General features: G+C 44.3%; 1 protein-coding gene and 1 long non-coding RNA gene across 2 annotated transcripts; one reads left to right on the top strand and one right to left on the bottom strand.

The window, feature by feature from the left end:
- The first annotated feature begins 1623 nt into the window (after positions 1–1623).
- LOC121866552 (basic salivary proline-rich protein 1-like) lies at positions 1624–2535 on the top strand. Its single transcript, XM_042366318.1, has 2 exons — positions 1624–1720; positions 1853–2535. Exons 1-2 carry the CDS (start codon positions 1624–1626, stop codon positions 2533–2535), a joined length of 780 nt encoding a protein of 259 aa, XP_042222252.1.
- A 1760-nt stretch (positions 2536–4295) lies between these two features.
- LOC121866591 lies at positions 4296–14390 on the bottom strand. The gene is made up of 3 exons (XR_006088996.1): positions 14259–14390; positions 6978–7025; positions 4296–5920 (listed from the first exon to the last, which is right to left on the bottom strand). It is a non-coding gene; the product is annotated as an uncharacterized LOC121866591 (long non-coding RNA).
- Between the last annotated feature and the right edge of the window lie 3697 nt (positions 14391–18087).

The following is an 18087-nucleotide window of genomic DNA, read 5'->3' as shown; positions in this document are numbered from 1 at the left end:
CTCCTATTGGCTGTAATTTGATGACGTTACATCTTGCTCCACCAATCACAGTTAAGTAAGGGATTTCTGGACGAATGCAAAATGTATGACAAAACAATGAAGTTCTTGGGGCGATGCTGCATGTGGAAGGGCCCCTGGGGGCGCCGTAGCCCCTGGCAGAGACCCTGCCGCCCCTGGAAAGGCACCCACTGCGACTAGGAGGGCCCATACCAGCGCCACGGGCCCTAGGAGGGCCTATAGGGGTGCCGCAACCTCTGGCAGGGTCCTTGGGGGCAGAGACGCCCCATAGAAGGACCCTGGGGGAGACACCGCCTCTGGAAGGGCCTCTGAATGTGCCACCGCTGTGGTATGGCCCCTGGGAGCGCCGCCGACCCTGGGAACACCCCTGAAGGCGCCCCCGTCCCTGTAAGGGACCCTGGGATCGCCACTATCCCTGTGAGGGTCACTTGTCCATGCCAGGCAAGGAGGCACCCCCAAGGCCATCTCAGGGTCGGCGGTGCCCCCAGGGGACCATTCAGGGGCGCTGGATCCACCAAGGGCTCTCTTAGGGACAACTGCAATCCTAGGGGCCTTCTCAGGGAAGGCGGAGTCCACAGGGGCTCCTCCAGGAACAGCCGAGCTTTCATGGGCCTCTCAGGGACGGCAACGCTCCACGGGACCCTCGCAGGGACGGCAACACTCCTAGGGACCATCACAAGGACGGCGGCGCCCCCATAGGCCCTGCTAGGGGCGCTGGCGACCCTAGGGGCCCTCACAGACACAGCCATGATCCTTGGGGCCTTTCCAGGGACGGGGGCGCCTCCAGGTACGTTCCTAGGGACCGTGGTGCTCCCAGAGGCCCTGCCAGCGGTGGTGGCGCCTTCAGGGGCCCTTCCAGAAACGGTGGCTCCCCCCAGGTCTCGTTATGGGGTTCCAATGCTCCCAGGGACCCTGCCAAGGCCTGTGGCTTACAATAGGTCCTCCTAGGGGAGGCGGCGCCCCAAAACAATGGATAGTGGTGTCGTACATATTGCATTCTTCAAGTAATCTCTTACTTAACTGTGATTGGTGGAATAAGAGGTAACGTCATCAAACTACAGCCAATAGAAAAACAGAGGAATCAGTCAGCACAACACCCCAACTTATGTTTTGCTGTTGGATATTTATTCTCCTTTTCATTGTTCAGGTTGCGATAATACTGAAAATATTATGGGCAGTGTGTATTTATTTAACGTCATATCTCCCAGATTTTAAAAAGTGAAACGAGAATAAATATCCAACAGCAAAGCATAAGTTGGGGTGTTGTGCTGACTGATTGCTCTGTTCTCCTATTGGCTGTTATTTGATGACGTTACATCTTACTCCATCAATCACAGTTCAGTAAGGGATTACTGGAGTAGTTTTTGCACTATTTAGAACATCACATTTCCAAAAATATAGCATTCTGAAGAGGGTAACAGTGGATAGTATCTAACAGGAAAACATAAGTTGTGGTGTTGTGCTGACTGACTGTTCTCTTCTCCTATTGGCTGTAATTTGGCAGGTTAAAAGAATGATCCACCAATCATAGTTCAGTAAGAGACTGCTGGACGTAGGTAATGTATGACACAATGAACACGCATGCCATAGGGACCCTGAGGGCCCATGGGAGGGTCCCTGGGGGGACGCCGGCCCTTGGAGGATCCCTACAGGTCGCCTTCGTGTCTGGATGGGTCTTCAGGGATCCGCTGCCCCTGGAAGGGTTCGTGTGGGCGTCACCGACCCAAGGAGGGTTCATGGGATGGTCTCTGTTTGTGACCCTGCCCCTGGGAGGGTTTCTGGGGGCGCCACCGTTCCTGGGATAGTCCTTGGGTGAGCTGCCGACCCTCGGAAGGTTTCTGGAAGGGTCAGGGTGCCGCCGTCCATGGGAAGGTCCCTGGGGGCACCACTGTCCCCGGAACGTCTCTAGGGGTGCCGACACCCCTGGAAGGGTTCAGTGGGTTTCGCAACCCCATCCAGGGACCCTCCCAGGGGTGGAAGCGCATGCAAGGACCATCCCAAGGGCGGCGACGCCCTCAGCAACCCTCCCAGGGCCGGCGGTGCTCACAGGGACCCTCTCAGGGACGGTGGTGCCCTGCAGGGATCCTCACGGGGATGGTGACCCCCCAAGGATTCTCTAATGGCCGACGGTGCCCCCCAGGGACATTCCCATGGACAGCGGCCCCCCCAGTTACCCATCCTGGGACCCTCCCAGGGACGGCAGTGCACACATGGGCCATTTCAGGGGAGGCAGCTCCCCATGAACCCTCCCAAGGGCACAGTGGCATCCAGGAATCATCCCAGGAATCATCCCAGGGTCCCACTCAGAGGCGGCAGCGCTCCCAGGGGTCCTCCCAAGGACGACGACGCCTCCAGGGGCCCTGTCAGCGGCGTTGGCGCCCCCAGGGACACCCCCAGATGCGGTGGCTCCCCCAGGGACCTTTTCAAGAGCGGCGGCGCCCACAGCGGCCGTCTCAAGGACAGTGGATGCTCTCTCAGGGATGGCGGCGAATCCAGAGTCCCTCCCAGGGGCAGTGACGCGCCCAGGGGCCCTCCCAGGAGTTTCGGTGCCGCGATTTTGGTGTTAATGTGTTATTCTGTAAGTACTTAATTAGTTAAACCCATTAAATTTCAGTTCTTAATTAAAAGTATACTTTTGGCCTAAAATTAGATTTTGTTGAAAATCACATTATACTGTAGGTACTCCTGAGCATGGTGATTTCGAATATATGCTCCACGATTCGATTGTGGGGTAAATAGGGGCAGTGGCGCTCCCAGTTGCCCTGTGTGTGTGTGTGTGTGTGTAAGGAATCATGGTATATTCTGAAGGAGTTAACAGCATATTTTTCAGAAATATTTGATATTGCCAACTTTTGGTGTGGGTGGTGTGTACTGGTGCGTGGCTCGCCTGACACAGCCACCAGTAACTTGCACATGTAACAAAATCCGTGGCTGCCAGGGATCTTGTTGGCAAAAATTATCAGGGTATTAAAAATGCAATTTTCTTTATTAGTACATATCTAATTATATGAAGATATTATTAAAAATAATATTTATTTACAGTAATGTCAACAGGAAGCAAAACACACACAAGAAAAATCAGTTAAGATGGCACAGTCGCCCTGTGTATATGTGTGCCTACCTCTTCTACCATAAGAATTATACTCAATGAAAACTTATAAAAAGTAAATAATACTAAATTGTACTGAAAAAAATACTTGCGTACACAGAAGACGAAATTTTATGGCTTAAGAAATACTTAGAATATTTATACCAAAAAGTAATCTCTTGTTAATCTTATTCAATAATCAAAATTTATAATTTTTTTTTTTTTACTTTGGCAACTGAAACAGCAAGGTAGCAGCCTAACGTGTCAGTGACCATTTATTACCATGTCATGCGATAAAATCAGATCATACTAACTTGAGAATACTTTCAAGATCACTACTTGACGATGCGTTCAAGTTTCTACTACTACTACTGCGACACTACTCCTTGGCACGATGGAGGCGGCGGAGACGACGCTCACCAATCATCTTACACTTATGATAATTTTTCGCAACAGCACTAGACACTCTTAACACACATCACTGACGTCACCCATACCTTTTAAGCTCCGCCCACGGTCTTACCCACACACACACACACACACACACACACACACACACGTTTATTATTATTATTATTATTATTATTATTATTATTATTATTATTATTACACACACTTCCATATATCCCATACCCATTCTCTTATTATCCGCCTGCACACCTCAACCTTCATCATGAATATTAAAAATAGTCAAGATGGTTAGAGAGTTGTGTTGAGATTGAGAGGCGTGTGTATGCAGGAGTTGATTGTTGAACTTGAGCAGAGATACACTGAAGTTGTCTTCCGTGGGTGAGGGAGGTGAAGGGGTGTGGATGAGGGAGGTGTAAAGGTGTGTGTGAAGGATGTGTAGGGCTGTGGGCGAGGGAGGTGTAGGGGTGTGGGCGAGGGAGGTGTAGGGGTGTGGGTGAGGGAGGTGTAGGGGTGTGGGTGAGGGAGGTGTAAAGGTGTTGGTGAGGGAGGAAATAGCCGCAGCACACCATGCTGGTCGTCCTAAATTGTTGAGGTAAGATGACGGATCCCAGCGGTGCTGCACCACAACACCGCCTTTCACTTACCATCATCCTTGCTGATATATTATGGATCCGCGTTATCAAGATCCTTTATAGCATTATATATATATATATATATATATATATATATATATATATATATATATATATATATATATATATATATATAAGTTTTGTATATGCGGTTGTGGGTGTGTGAGTATCAGTTATATTTACACTACATTGTACACTGCACATTAGTTAACAACCTACAACAGGTGCGTGTAGGTGTAGAGGCAGGTATGGTCCACCAGATATACTGTATATAGGTTAGTGTGTGGTGGTTGACTTACCGGCCAGCGGGCAAGTTTTATCGCCGTGGGTGTCACACACACACACACACACACACACACACACACACACACACACACACACACACACACCAAGATAAATTTCCGGCAGCACATTATATGTGACTTGCTTAGAAGAATCGACAGCAGGAGGCAAGGGTGTTCTTGTTGTTGTTGTTGTGTTGAGACAGTAATACACGTCAGAGATACATTCCTGCTGGGGGACACCACTAAGGAAAGTGGAACACGAGCAATTATTATTGGGGGTCCCTGTTTTACAAGGTTACGCAATTCCCAGCAGAAGACGCACACTAGTCGGCACCACTGTAGAGTAGCGTAGTAAAAGTGTGGCAGCGTTGCACTGTGAATCACACCCGTAAGTGTGTCACATCCTACTTTACAGAAAGAACCAACACACGAACGCACGTTTGAACACACACTCACGCACACTGTGCGTCTCTTTGTGCTACCCAGCCAGCGATCACAGCGCTCACTGCCTCCTGTTATTACCGCTACGGAATGAGTAATAGTCAGAAAGTTTGTGAAGCGTTCTCTCCCGGCAGTGAAACCGTGGCAACACACACACACGCCATCAAGGAGGCCACACCCCACTACTGCTGCCATACACACCACATGTTTACCATACACTTTATAGCTTCAATCATACAGTAACTACACTACCATACACCATCTACCATACACTTTATAGCTTTGATCATGCAATAACATACACTACCATACACGTAATAGCATCAACCATACTGCAACATTCACTTCCGTGCACCATGTAACATCAACTATACAGTATATTAACATGCACTACCTTATATGTACTACCATACACCTTTTAGCTTAATCCACACATTAACCTATTTTATCATATATCCCTTTAGTCCAACCATTAATTAACATAAATTACCATACACCATCTACTACTATAATCCATACATGTAAAACCATACACCAAACATCCGTTACAATACACTATGTAACCACGACTACACAGTAGCCTATACTACCATACACATACTGCACCATACACCAACCATGTTGATTCACACAGTAGCCAACACAAGCATAAACAATGTTACCTCAATGTAGCCTCAACCACACAGTAGTCTTAGACAGTGGTTCTCAAACCTTTTAAACCTGGAAATTTGGAACCAGTTAATTCAGAAAACTACACACACAAATACCTTATACAGGTATCTCTTATGGTACAAAGTAAAAATATATAACTAGTTTCTCATCAACATTAATGAATTTTACAAAAATGTCTTCGCTCTCAGTTCAGTAAACAATGCACCACACATAAATATCGTGAACCATGAGAGCAGTGAGTTAGGTGGGGCGACTCTTGCTGATTCCTTCATCACAGGTTATGCTCAGGTAGCTACGTTTCATAGACCCACTTTGAGGCAGGAAACAGGTCATCAAAGCTTCATAGTGGGATGTTCTCTGATCCACCCCATCATCTAGAAAGGTGAGAAAGCAGAAGAATATCATGAACTAAAATCTGCGTACAGTGCATGATAGTGAGAGTAAACGTCTTAATTACCTCGCCAGAATAATACTGTTCTGTTCAAATGTGATATTATTTGTTTATAGATGTAGAGAGTGTAGTTTATGGCGTGTGTGTGTGGTGGGACACGCACGTACGGATGCTGGTGTGTGAGTGAGTGTGTTAGCAAAATCAGTTAGTAGGCCGTGATAATGACAACATACACTAGGTGCATGGCCCCTGAAGTACGCTACCCACACCCACCACCAGTAAAAGTGTTCCCCGCGGAAGATGACCGTCCACACTTTCCAGGAGACGTGGGCCAGTTGCGTCAGGTGAAGGAAAGTAATTCTCCTAAAGTGTTAACGCAGGCATGTACCGGGAAGGACCTGGGTGAAGGCTGTGGCGTCACATCCCTCCCGCCCGGACATACAGATGAGCGGTTCTCTGGCCTGGTCTGGTCGGGTCAAGAAGGTTGCGTGTATAGTCACACTGACCCACTAAGCTGTGTCCTGTCTCCATCGATGAAGCACACACCAGAAATATTCCACAGTTCCGGCTGTGTGCGCGCGCGTGTGTGTGTGTGTGTGTGTGTGTGTGTGTGTGTGTGTGTGTGTGTGAGAGAGAGAGAGAGAGAGAGAGAGAGAGGTGTAGGTCAGTAGGCTGCCTGGGAATGACGAGTAAGAGAGAAGTGAAGATAATACAAGAAGACAAATAGAGATGCAGAAAAATGAGGAAAGTATGAAAGGGAGTATGGCGAAATCAGAGGGAAAGGCTCAGGTAGGAATACTATACATCATATAAAGTACAGAGACGGTGAAGTTAAGGCGGTAAGTAGAAGTGTAAGAAAGTATTAAAGTAGTATCTGAAGTTAGGAGTAATCAAGCTTCGATTTATCATAAGATTTCGGCTACATGTAAAACTTTAATGATTATCTAACCTGACCTGACCTGACAAACTTAGTAGTATGTAACTTTTTTCTCAGTAAATTAATTTAATATAATACGCTGGCTTCTCGACCAACCACTTACTGCCAAAAAAAAAAATGGCACCATGGGGAGAGGAACGACTGGTTCAACCTGAAAAAAAGGATACTCGTTAATTCAAGTCGATATCCTATATTTTATTTTATTTGTTTATTTTCAATTGTGATCATCGTCTAGGATTGCTTGTTACAGGGAAGAGTCAGAAAAGCTTATTAGGATACTTTACAGGTGTTAAATGCTAGTAATGAGTTCTGTACACACACACACACACAAGGAGGCGGGGGATACAGACACATACTTGTTAACCGGATCTCTTAAAAACTGAGGTTCCGTAAGAGAATACCTGCGTGTGTGTGTGTGTGTGTGTACTGCCCTCCAGTTAGGTGCCAGCTGACGCCTACTGGTATTCTTCTTAGATCTGTGACCTCAAATACACAGAGTTCTAGGGGTGGTTATGGTGACAACATACACACTGGTAAGGTCCTTCAGCACCAACACTGGGAGGCCTCTACTAAGTTCTTAAAGTAACGTGTTTGTTGTTTTGTTATTTACAACACACCTGTAAAGAAAAAAACAAATTATGTAATACTAAAAATAGGTTTATTGTTTTATTATTCACATGTGTTTGGGAGCTCCTTCACCTTCAAGGCTCCTACACCAATGCCTTCTGTGCCTACTAAGTAATCTGCTACTGCATAACATAACACAACGTATAGACAGTGTGAGCGATGTTCTGCACTAGTCTGAAAAAGGCAACAGTTTTCTGAGGACCGCGGCCATCATTTAAAAAAAAAACGTAAATTGATGGATAACTAAAGTATTTTGACAGCCAACAGTAGACGTACAACTTGTTTATATTATACCTGGAAAAGAAGATGTTTATATCTTCAGGATTAAAAATTATTTGCAATAAATATCTACAGTAGCAGATATCAATCAACAAATTATCTAGAATACGTTTAGACAAAACACTTCGTAAAACAGGTATTTTTAGTGTGCTTCATAAATATTTTATTTGGCTTATATAACACATGACTAAAGTAGGTCATCTATCTTAGTGATGAAAGAAGTTCTTTAACAAGTGTGTATGGACGAAAAACTAAATCCTATCATTGTATTAAAGCTTGAGCCAGTACGAGTAGTAAATGATGTCTGGCCATAGTCTGAGGTATGTACTGAACTGTGTACGTGAGGGAGAGGTGGTTACTGTCTACTCATCGGCTACAGCATCCCAGATCTTACTCTGAAGAACAGTCATAAATCTCATCAAATAAGCATTATAATGACTTTCTTCACTATCCTTGGTCAAATCGACTTCCTACTTATCATTGTTTGTATACCTGCACTGTCAATGTACATTGTTTGTATACCTATGCCATGTACACCGTTTGTATATCTGCACTAATAATTTTCACTGTATACCTGCACTGTCTAAATACATAATCCACCTGCAGTATCTATATACAATCTAATTCAGTGTAAACTTGTATGACAATCTAACCGAATATCAATCTACATTAGCTACCCATTTTGTATATAGAAGTCGTCTGTTCAATACACATCCGTCTGTAGTGGAACCTTCACTGCTCCGTTCACTCCGGAAAACTCTTACAGGGTCATTGACCGCTGACACACCGTCCCGTCCAACAGTCTTATCGACAGTCTTTCTGGCGAGTCTCTGATAATTGAGGTTAAAATAAGAGGACTGATTGTGTTTATAGGATACCGGAAGTGTTCATGTCATAAGAGGCAGTGTGGGAGAGGCAGTGTGGGAGGCAAAGGGTGTGAGAGGCAAAGGGTGTGGGGCAGTGTGGGAGGCAGTGGGTGAGGGGCAGTGTGGGAGGCAAAGGGTGTGGGGCAGTGAGTGACAGGCAGTGTGGGAGGCAGTGGGTGAGGGGCAGTGTAAGAGGAAAAGAGTGAGAGTCAGTGTGGGAGTTACAAATTGAGAGGCAGTGTGGGAGGCAGGAAGGTAAGAGCCATCATAGAGATACTTGTACGACACAGTACTGACCACCCTGCCCACAGACCTCCACCCAGCCCCCACACCTCCACCCAGCCCCCACACCTCCACCCCCCCACACCTCCACCCCCCACCCCACACCTCCACCCCTGCCCTCACACCTCCATCCGGCTCTGCCACCCACCCGGCTCTGCCACACCCACCCTCCCACCAGCACCTGTCTCTGCCACCCCGCCCTCACACCTCCACCCCGCCCTCACACCTCCACCCCGCCCTCACACCTCCACCTGGCTCTGCCACCCCGCCCTCCCACCACTCCCTCAGGGTCATCCAGTATGGTTATCTTATAAGCCAGGACCTGATCCCTTAACTTACTCATTACTAAATTATTAGCCAGAATAAAACCCTTAAAGTTGTTCTTAGCTTCAGAGGTTAAGAGAGACAGTCTTAAAGGCTGGTACAGTGAGTGTTCGTTGTAACTGAAGACTGAGTTAAGCTAAAGGAACAGACTAAAAACATCTGTATTACACTAAGACTCTACCTGAACTAAAAACGATCTCTTGGCAACAGTTGGGAGACACAATTACGGAAAAAGTTGTTTCATATTAATATCATTGTCTGTTAAGAGAACTTTTCTACTTGATAGAGCAGCTCGATGAGCGGCTGACAAACAACCCGAGAACTAACAACTTGAATCTGATCCTGAATGGAGTGTCCTCAAAGCTGCCATCACAACGACCTACAGTGAGACCCTCGGCCAGTCAAAAAGAACAAAAAGAGATTGGTTTGACGAAAATTACCAGGAAATCGACGTACTTCTCTCTGGTAAACGTGCTGTCTTCATTGACTGGAAAAACTACCCTCATTTTCAGATCAAAGTAACTACGTTCCGCCAACAGCAGGCAATGCTCCAACAGCAAACAGAGCCAAGCCCACCTGTGCATCCGACGGCCAGCTATCCTCCACCCTGTGCATTAGTGAAGTGCACGGCGAAAAATTTTACGTAGGGAGTCAGGGAGAATGAAAGAGAGGTGAGGAAGGAGGCATGAAAATGAGAGGCAGGTAGGGAAGGAGTCCGAGAGAATGAGAGGCAGGGAGGGAGGGAGTCAGGGAGAATGAGAGGCAAATAGTGAGCGAGGCAGCGAGAATGAGACAGATAGTAAGAGACAGGAAGAATGAGAGGCAGGAGGGGAGGGGGGATGTGGAGGTAACTGTAGTGTACATCTGTCATGGTGATCGACCTTGTTTCGGGGCTACAGTGCGGAAAATGGACCGAGGCCGCCCCTCTGCCGCGCCATCCTCACCCCCGAGTACCGCAACTTGAGGAGACTTCATTAGTATCCCTCAGTCATGCCGACAACTTTTTTTTTTACGAGATGATTCAGATTCCCGGAATACTAATAAAGAGATGAGACTTATTGCGTAATGTAAGGGTAATAAATGTGTGTGGCATTCTGGAGAGACCACCAAAAGGGGAGCTACGTCACTGGTAGGGGAATTATTGGCGTTTCTGGCAGCCGTATTGACCATAAGAGCCGGATGTGGGGGGAGCCCAAGCAACACAATCACTAGTAATTTACTCTCCTTCACTTAAACCATCAGTAGTGTACCACATATTCTCCAGCGACAAGACCCAACCCACCATGACACTCAACAATTGCATATAAAGACACAGGTGAGACCTTACTAGTTACCTTAATGACCTCACTTATCTCTACTGTATTAGGCAAAAGTTGTAAGTAATAGTTATCATCATGATTTAAGTTAATTATTATTGTAGAAAAATATACGAAATGCTACGTGATTTTATGAGTGTAGTGGACGGGGTGTCACACACCATAGTAACCAAGTGTGCCGTTCTCTTCTTGGCCCACTTGCCTCCCGCGTTGAAAACAGTGCTACCAAAGACCGGCTCTTTCAAACTCTTTATAAGGTGTAACGATTTATCCTACTGATCCTTCCGTGTACATTAAGTATTAATCCTGGCCCTAAATACCAGATAAACATTTTGAGGCCCTAAAATTTCACATTGTTTAACGTAGTTTCATCCAAGAACTTTGACCGATATATACGCGAATGCAGGCGGTGGTGGAGACTGGCTACGGTGTCGGCACCTAACGGGAATCACGTGTTGCGTCATTGAGGAGCAGAGCAGCACCCAGGGCGTGACTCTCACAGTGCGCACGGCTGCCTCCCCAACCTTGTTTCTCATGTGTGTCACCTTCCTCAAATATTACCTCTCTTCCGGATTACAGAAAATGATTATTACAGAGAATATGATATATTCAGTAATATGTGGAATGAAAGGTAATGTAATGTTATAGTCTGTGCTGTAGTGCAATACTGTAATTCTTCTCTTCCTGTGAGATAAACTATAACTGAAGACGTGCCACCCACACAATGCTAGAAGAAGCCCCACTTACATGCATTATCATACACCACTCAACACACTTACAAGCCACTGTTACCACACACACAAACACACAATAAACACATACAATAAAAACAAAATATTTAGTGATATATCGTAAATGAACTCGACTTAAGACCCATTTATAGTAATTGGAGAAACACTTGATCAGCCCAGTGATCCATATGATAAGTCAAATGTATTGAAACTTTAATGCAAGTGAAGAACGCATGTAATAAACAACTTAATGAATCACTAAGGCACATTACAGTAACAAAAACATCATTAACTAGTAAACCATCTGGCGGAACAATATTTAGCGACAAAAAATCTAAAGAACCGCATTTGTGAACCTCTTATAGTGAACCGCGTCTGATGGATCCCGGTGAATGAAGCACATAATGGATCATCAAATAAACCACATCTGGCGGTGAACATTCAGTGGACCACATCACATGGTTCACACTCTGATGAAGGACACCTGGCGGATATACAGTAAATCCCCTGAGCGGTTAACAAACACCACTTAACCTTAACATACTCAAGTAATACCCTAAGATGACCTAAATCCCCGTACAGGAGCCGAACCTAATGGATCAAGTCGACAAACAAGTAATGAATCATCTCAAACGGACCTCTTCCAATACAATATTTATATCGAGTAACTTGGTGTTCAGCTCACAAGCCTCCCCACTACTGACCTACTTTCTCCAAAATTAAATATATTCTTCCTTCATTAATCTAGTCCCATCTATCAAGTTTCACGAAGACGTACTCACTAGACAGATATACAGAACCACAGCGAACTCCTTAATCCCTCTTGTTGGTCGTCCATGGCTGAGTTAATAAAACCACATTTAATTATGTACGTTCAGTGGTTCATGAACTATTAACCCCTTGTGGTTACCAGGGAAAACATCAGCCGCACTCTGATTGGTTAAATTTTTGACGTCGTCATTGCTCAAGTGCTGACTGGCTGCATTTTTTTGACGTAGGAAACAGAGAGTAAATAAAAGTGACGTGTTACAGTGACGTGAAGGTTGTGGAGGAAAACAGTGCTACGCTTACTGGCCACATTATTCTGAACAACAAGCAGCCAACAACTCGTAAACAAACTGTGTCCGCGAAATTTCCCTCAACATATATTTATCGTATTATTCAACAGTTATAATGAAAATGAAAATTACCTACACACACACACACACGCGCGCACACGCATGTGAGTATATGAGTGACGAACGGTGTATGTGAAGAAGGAAGGTCTCAACTTTCTTATGTAATACTAAACTGATCAATCACTGAAGATCTGTAACACAAGCAGCTACCAAGCGTCCATCAGCCAGGCCGGGACTGCATGGAACGCGTACACAATCTTTAAGTCTAAAATAAACAACTCTATACCAACTAAACCTAACCAAACTGATCATCAGGTTATGCTTGGTTATATATTTTTCTATTTATTTATTTATTTTAGAAAAATGACGCTTCGTGTTTCAATCAACAATCACAGCGAGGATGAAGGACTCGGTCACACGTATCTTGCTACACAATCTTCATGACACAGGAGCTGCAACACATCACTTTAATTACTCCCAGTTCCCATGTCGAAAATTTAGTCAATCAGTGTCTGGGCCACAGTGAGGTTAAAAGCTGGACCAACGAGAGATTGGCTAACGCTCTTTGTTTAGCCGCAAGTCTTCTAACCTTACTGTCTTGAAATATTTCCTGTAAACAGCATAGACAGAACCAGGTCTAGCCGTCCATAACCTGTCACCCTCATCCAAAGGAACATGTGCAGTGAAGGACAGTAAATGAAGTGTGACTAACGAGCCGCTCAGTGAACTAATTGGATGTTTTCACGCTGTAAGTTTGTTAGCGTAGGGGTGATCCTCCCTGGAGTTAACTGTGTGCTTCTCACACCTCTCGACGAAGGCAGTTTTTAACAACTCTGAACTTATCGACAATATGAAGTAAAATCTTTTCTAGAGAGTTTGTAATCGGTTCAGCTGGTATTTTAAGTTTCCAATTTGTCTTTCCTATTTAAAGTGTAAACATAAATTGGGCAAAATGTAGACGATCTTTATGCGATACGATTTATTTATTGTTTATATTTGTGTTTTTTGTTGTTGTATTTGTCATCTATACTGCTCCTCAAAACTCTGAGTGTCTTATGAATCATCGTGTCTTATAAACACTATTATAAAATCCTCTATTTTTATTTCTCTTTATTTTTTCATCCACTTTTGATTGTGTCTATGCCTTTACAGACTCCCACTTATGGAGGGATGTCGTGCTGCTTGTGAGAGAAGGACGCCACTTGCAGACTGCGCTAGGTGCTACCTCTGCCTTACCCGCTCACTACCCCACACCTTCTTCCTGTTCACCACCGCCTCTCTCACCTTACCTCCCCACTCCTACACCTCACTTAATATATATTTTAATTAATGGGGTCTATTTTTAGTTAATGGGGTCTATTTTTAATGAATGGGGTCTATTTTTAGTTAATAGGGTCTATTTTTAATGAATGGGGTCTATTTTTAGTTAATGGGGTCTTAATTTTAATTAATGGGCGTTATTTCCCACTGCTTTAAGAATTAAGTCCTAGTTCGTGGGAAATTAATTTTGAAAATAGTCAGACTGGCTCATGTGTAGAGTACTACAGACCATACACCAATCCTCAAACAACTCCCTCTTCATGTCATTCTCCACATCTTTCTCACCGGGGTGATTTTTGTCGGGTTTTTTTTGCCCCTTTTCCCGCTAATTTTGTCATTGGCGATTTTTGGCTGTTCTTCCCGCTACTGCATGCTCCTGCTACCTATAAGACATACAGGTCCTATATACGACATACAGGTCCTATATAAGACATACAGGTCCTATATAAGACATACAGGTCCTATAAAAGACATACAGGTCCTATATAAAACATACAGGTCCAAGTTGGTCTCCTACTCACCCCATGGTTAGTGGTGACCTGAGGGTTAACCCCCGGGAGAGTGAGCAGTTAGGTCGGTGTACGTGCTTATCTTTTACATCTGGGTGACTGAGCTCTGGCTGAACCTCCCGCGTGATGACATACGAACAGACATTACTGAAAATAAAACAATTCATATATGTAGAAAGTAAATAATAACAACAACAACAACAACAACAATAATAATAATAGTAATAATAATAATAATATTACTACTACTACTACTTATAATAATAATAATAATAATAATAATAATAATAATAATAATAATAATAATAATAGTCTAAAAAGAGATATATATATATATAACCTCCAAATTGTACCTATCAACATAAAACCTCAAAGAACAATGAATACAAAAAAAAAACGGAGACAATATTAAAAGTTACAACATTTAAGAGAATTATTACATCTGCATTCTGTCATTAACATCAGCATTTTGTCCCACCTCCAAAGTCTGCCAGTTTAGTGCTGATGTTAGAGGCTGAGAACTGTGTCTGTGGGTGGGTGTGTGTTAATGTCATTGTGTTGCTAAATATATATTTCCAATCTTAGAATTGCACAAAAAATTCAGGTGTATTGTAAAAATTCATTCTCTCGTTAATATATACATCACCAGAGAAATACAATAAACTAGTAAATTCATGAAGCGTGAATTACTGTGAGTCAGTGTAATGTAAGACAAGTTCATTTTCTTGATAATGAAGACTGGAGTAAAAATGTTGAAGTGGGCAAATTATCCACGTGGCTCGTGACCTGTGCACCGAGGTGTTGACTTTACCCTCAACATCATTTTTTCTTAATTATTTATCATTGGTAAAGACGAACAGAACATTGAGTGAAATTAAAGAGGAAACAGGGATTACGGAGTCTGTTTAATGGTGACCTACAGGGGGTCATCTACTGCGGTGGTTGACCTGAAGTAAGATAAGTTAGTTGAAATCATTTTTAATTTAAAACAGGCAGGTGTTAGTGAGGCGTCCAGGTGGGAGGTTGTGCGTGACAAGACTGAGGACACGCACACATGACCGACAACCCAACCCGGAATGAGGGCGAAGGTGGCACGTGAACCGTAAGCCTTTGTTGCTACAGCTCACCTCCACTCCCCGCCCCTCGCCACACCCTGACCAGGACCTCCACCACCCAACACTTGCTCTATCCTGCCATCTTAGGTCAACACTGGTGCAGGCAGAGGGTGAGCCTTGTTCCAACACGCCCTGGTGAAGGTTCTGCCAGCGGAAGACACAATGTTCACTAATGTGGCCGCTGGTACACCTGGCACAGTCCTTGATGCAATATTTTTCTAGTTTTAAAGAGTTAATTACATGTGTAACTGAACTTGACTGCAAGTAGCACGCTGTTCCACCTTATGACGTGGTGTAAGACGAAGGTATTTATTGTTAAACATCAATGTTGTCTTCATTAAGTTCACCGACACATGAACGGTGGAACCCCGAACGTTTTACCCACACTACCCAGTATCTATTACTAGTTACACAAACATGTGCTGGCGGTTAACAAATAACACTTGAAGATAAGAACAAAATGATTTACATCAATAAAATCCTGAATACCACAGTAGACCACCACACTCAGGCACCTCACAGGATCCACACTTATAAATAGGTTAAAGTGTTTATGGACGGGTGACACAAACAGCTAAGGCAGGTAGTAATCACAAGAACGGTTTCCTTCAGTGCAAGTGTACAGTATATGGTGGGATTTATGACATAAGCGTCCGGATCCTTAAAGTGAGGAAAGCTGCAACACCTGGCTCCTGGCGCCCTCAACTACTTTATCAACTTTTCCAAAACGTACATTGTCTACTGAAAGTTAATTCCACTATATTCTGTTTACTCAGAATTAATATGACAATAAATCAAATAATGAGCGAAAGGGAAATATAATAAAATAGAGGAAGAAACGGGATGAGATAAAGAAGAAAAACATGTTGCTTGAAAACAAAGAGTAACCTTACGTAAGGCAGCGAGGAGGTGTGTGGTGTGGTGGCAGCACGGTGGGTCGGCCCTGGCATGCTGCCTGCTTGCCCTCTTCCTCCACAACCCTGGCGGCAGGGATGAGAAGTATACCCTCACGACCAACCGATAATGCCACCCCACCTCCAACCACATAAAACCTAACCTAACCTAGTGTGACACAACCTCACCCAGGAGACTGTGTACGGTCAAGTTACGCTCGGTTCAACATATTTAGTTCGGTCATCTGAAAAGTTCCACCGTGGCATCCTCATTGGGCCTTGTGGTGTGTGACGTCATGCAGCCAGCCCTGGTGGTGACGTAGGGCTGCTACTCCCTTCCACTATTGCTAACACTCTCTATCAAACCTTTAACAAAATATGACACCGATCACAGGCAGGAACTGGGTGTTCACGGAGAAACTGTAGGAACAAAGCGAGAGTTGTACCTGTGAAGCACATATGGCGCCACTGGTCACAAGCTGTCAAGTTAAAAAACAGACGAAATTTAGAAAAAAAGACGAAACATTAACCAAACAATCTGAAACTGTTGCCAGGTAAATAATCCTACATTCACACACACACACACACACACACACACACACACACACACCTATATATATTATACGTTCATAAACAATCACAAGTACACTATATTTTTGCCCCATGATATAACTAATTACGCTCTTTACCACTCTAAGATAATGCTATAGGAGTATAACATAGTTGTGGGTGTCCTACATACCTGCCTGTGATCAGCAGTAGGAGAGGCGTGGGAGTCCTACCTACACACCTGCCTATGTGGTGGTGATAGCAGGGCTGGTGGAGGTGTTTAAAAAGAATAGGACTAATATTAGTTCCTCTCTCTCTCTCATACATCCAGGAAGGTCTCCACTTGTTACACTTATACTTGAATAATAGAGAGAGAGAGAGAGAGAGAGAGAGAGAGAGTATCTGTACGCAAGCAAGTTGTGCGTATTTATGTATGAGTATGTGCACGTCTGTGTTCGTATGTAAGTATTCGCACGTGAGTCTATGCAGTATGCCTGTGTATGTGTTTACGGGGCACGTGTGTACCAGTGTGAGTACCAGGCCAGGAACCTAATGACAGATACACTGATTCAACACAAAATATGACAGAGAAATCAAACATCTGGAGCATGAAGGAAAGGAGTACTGTGATGATGATGACGTCGTGAGTTGTGCTCATTATCACCACCAGCAGGTGAGACATAATCATTACTCTGTCACTACATAAATCTACTTGAATTTACCTTAATTGTATGGAGCAGCAGCGGTGTGTGATTGACGCTTCATGACATTTCTAGAGTAAAAACAGTGATGGTCATAATGATTTAGTGAGGTGTGGTTGGTTAATAAAACACACACACACACACACACACACACACACACACACACACACACACACACACACACTATACTACTACTTTGCTGTCACTCGGAATCAAGTATGACGATCATCCAGCTATGATACAATAATATGGGTTAACCAAGATGCCACCGTTGGCGAGCTCTGAAGTGAATAGAGAGGCCGATACGGGACCGGCAAGGCCGTCCAGAGATGTTGCACGTGTGGAGGGCTACTTCTAGTGCGGGAGGGGCGGCGGCAGTTTCTTTCCGGCTCTGGCACTTGTGTGTGTCGGTATGAAGTTGAGCTAACTCGAAAATCATAAAAAATTCCAATGCGATGCTTTTCTAAAAGTTGCGGTGTGCATTAATCGTCTCCCAGGTGAGAGGAATCGATTTGGCACTTTTTCAGGTTTGTGTTAAGACTATCCTTACACATCTCTTTTTGGCCGTTAGCCTTAGATGAAT

This window comes from Homarus americanus, unplaced genomic scaffold, assembly GCF_018991925.1.
Source record: "Homarus americanus isolate GMGI-L3 unplaced genomic scaffold, GMGI_Hamer_2.0 scaffold16430, whole genome shotgun sequence".
Taxonomy (NCBI): Eukaryota; Metazoa; Arthropoda; class Malacostraca; order Decapoda; family Nephropidae; genus Homarus; species Homarus americanus.
Note: the sequence above shows the minus strand (reverse complement) of the source record. Positions and strands in the feature narration are given on the sequence as shown.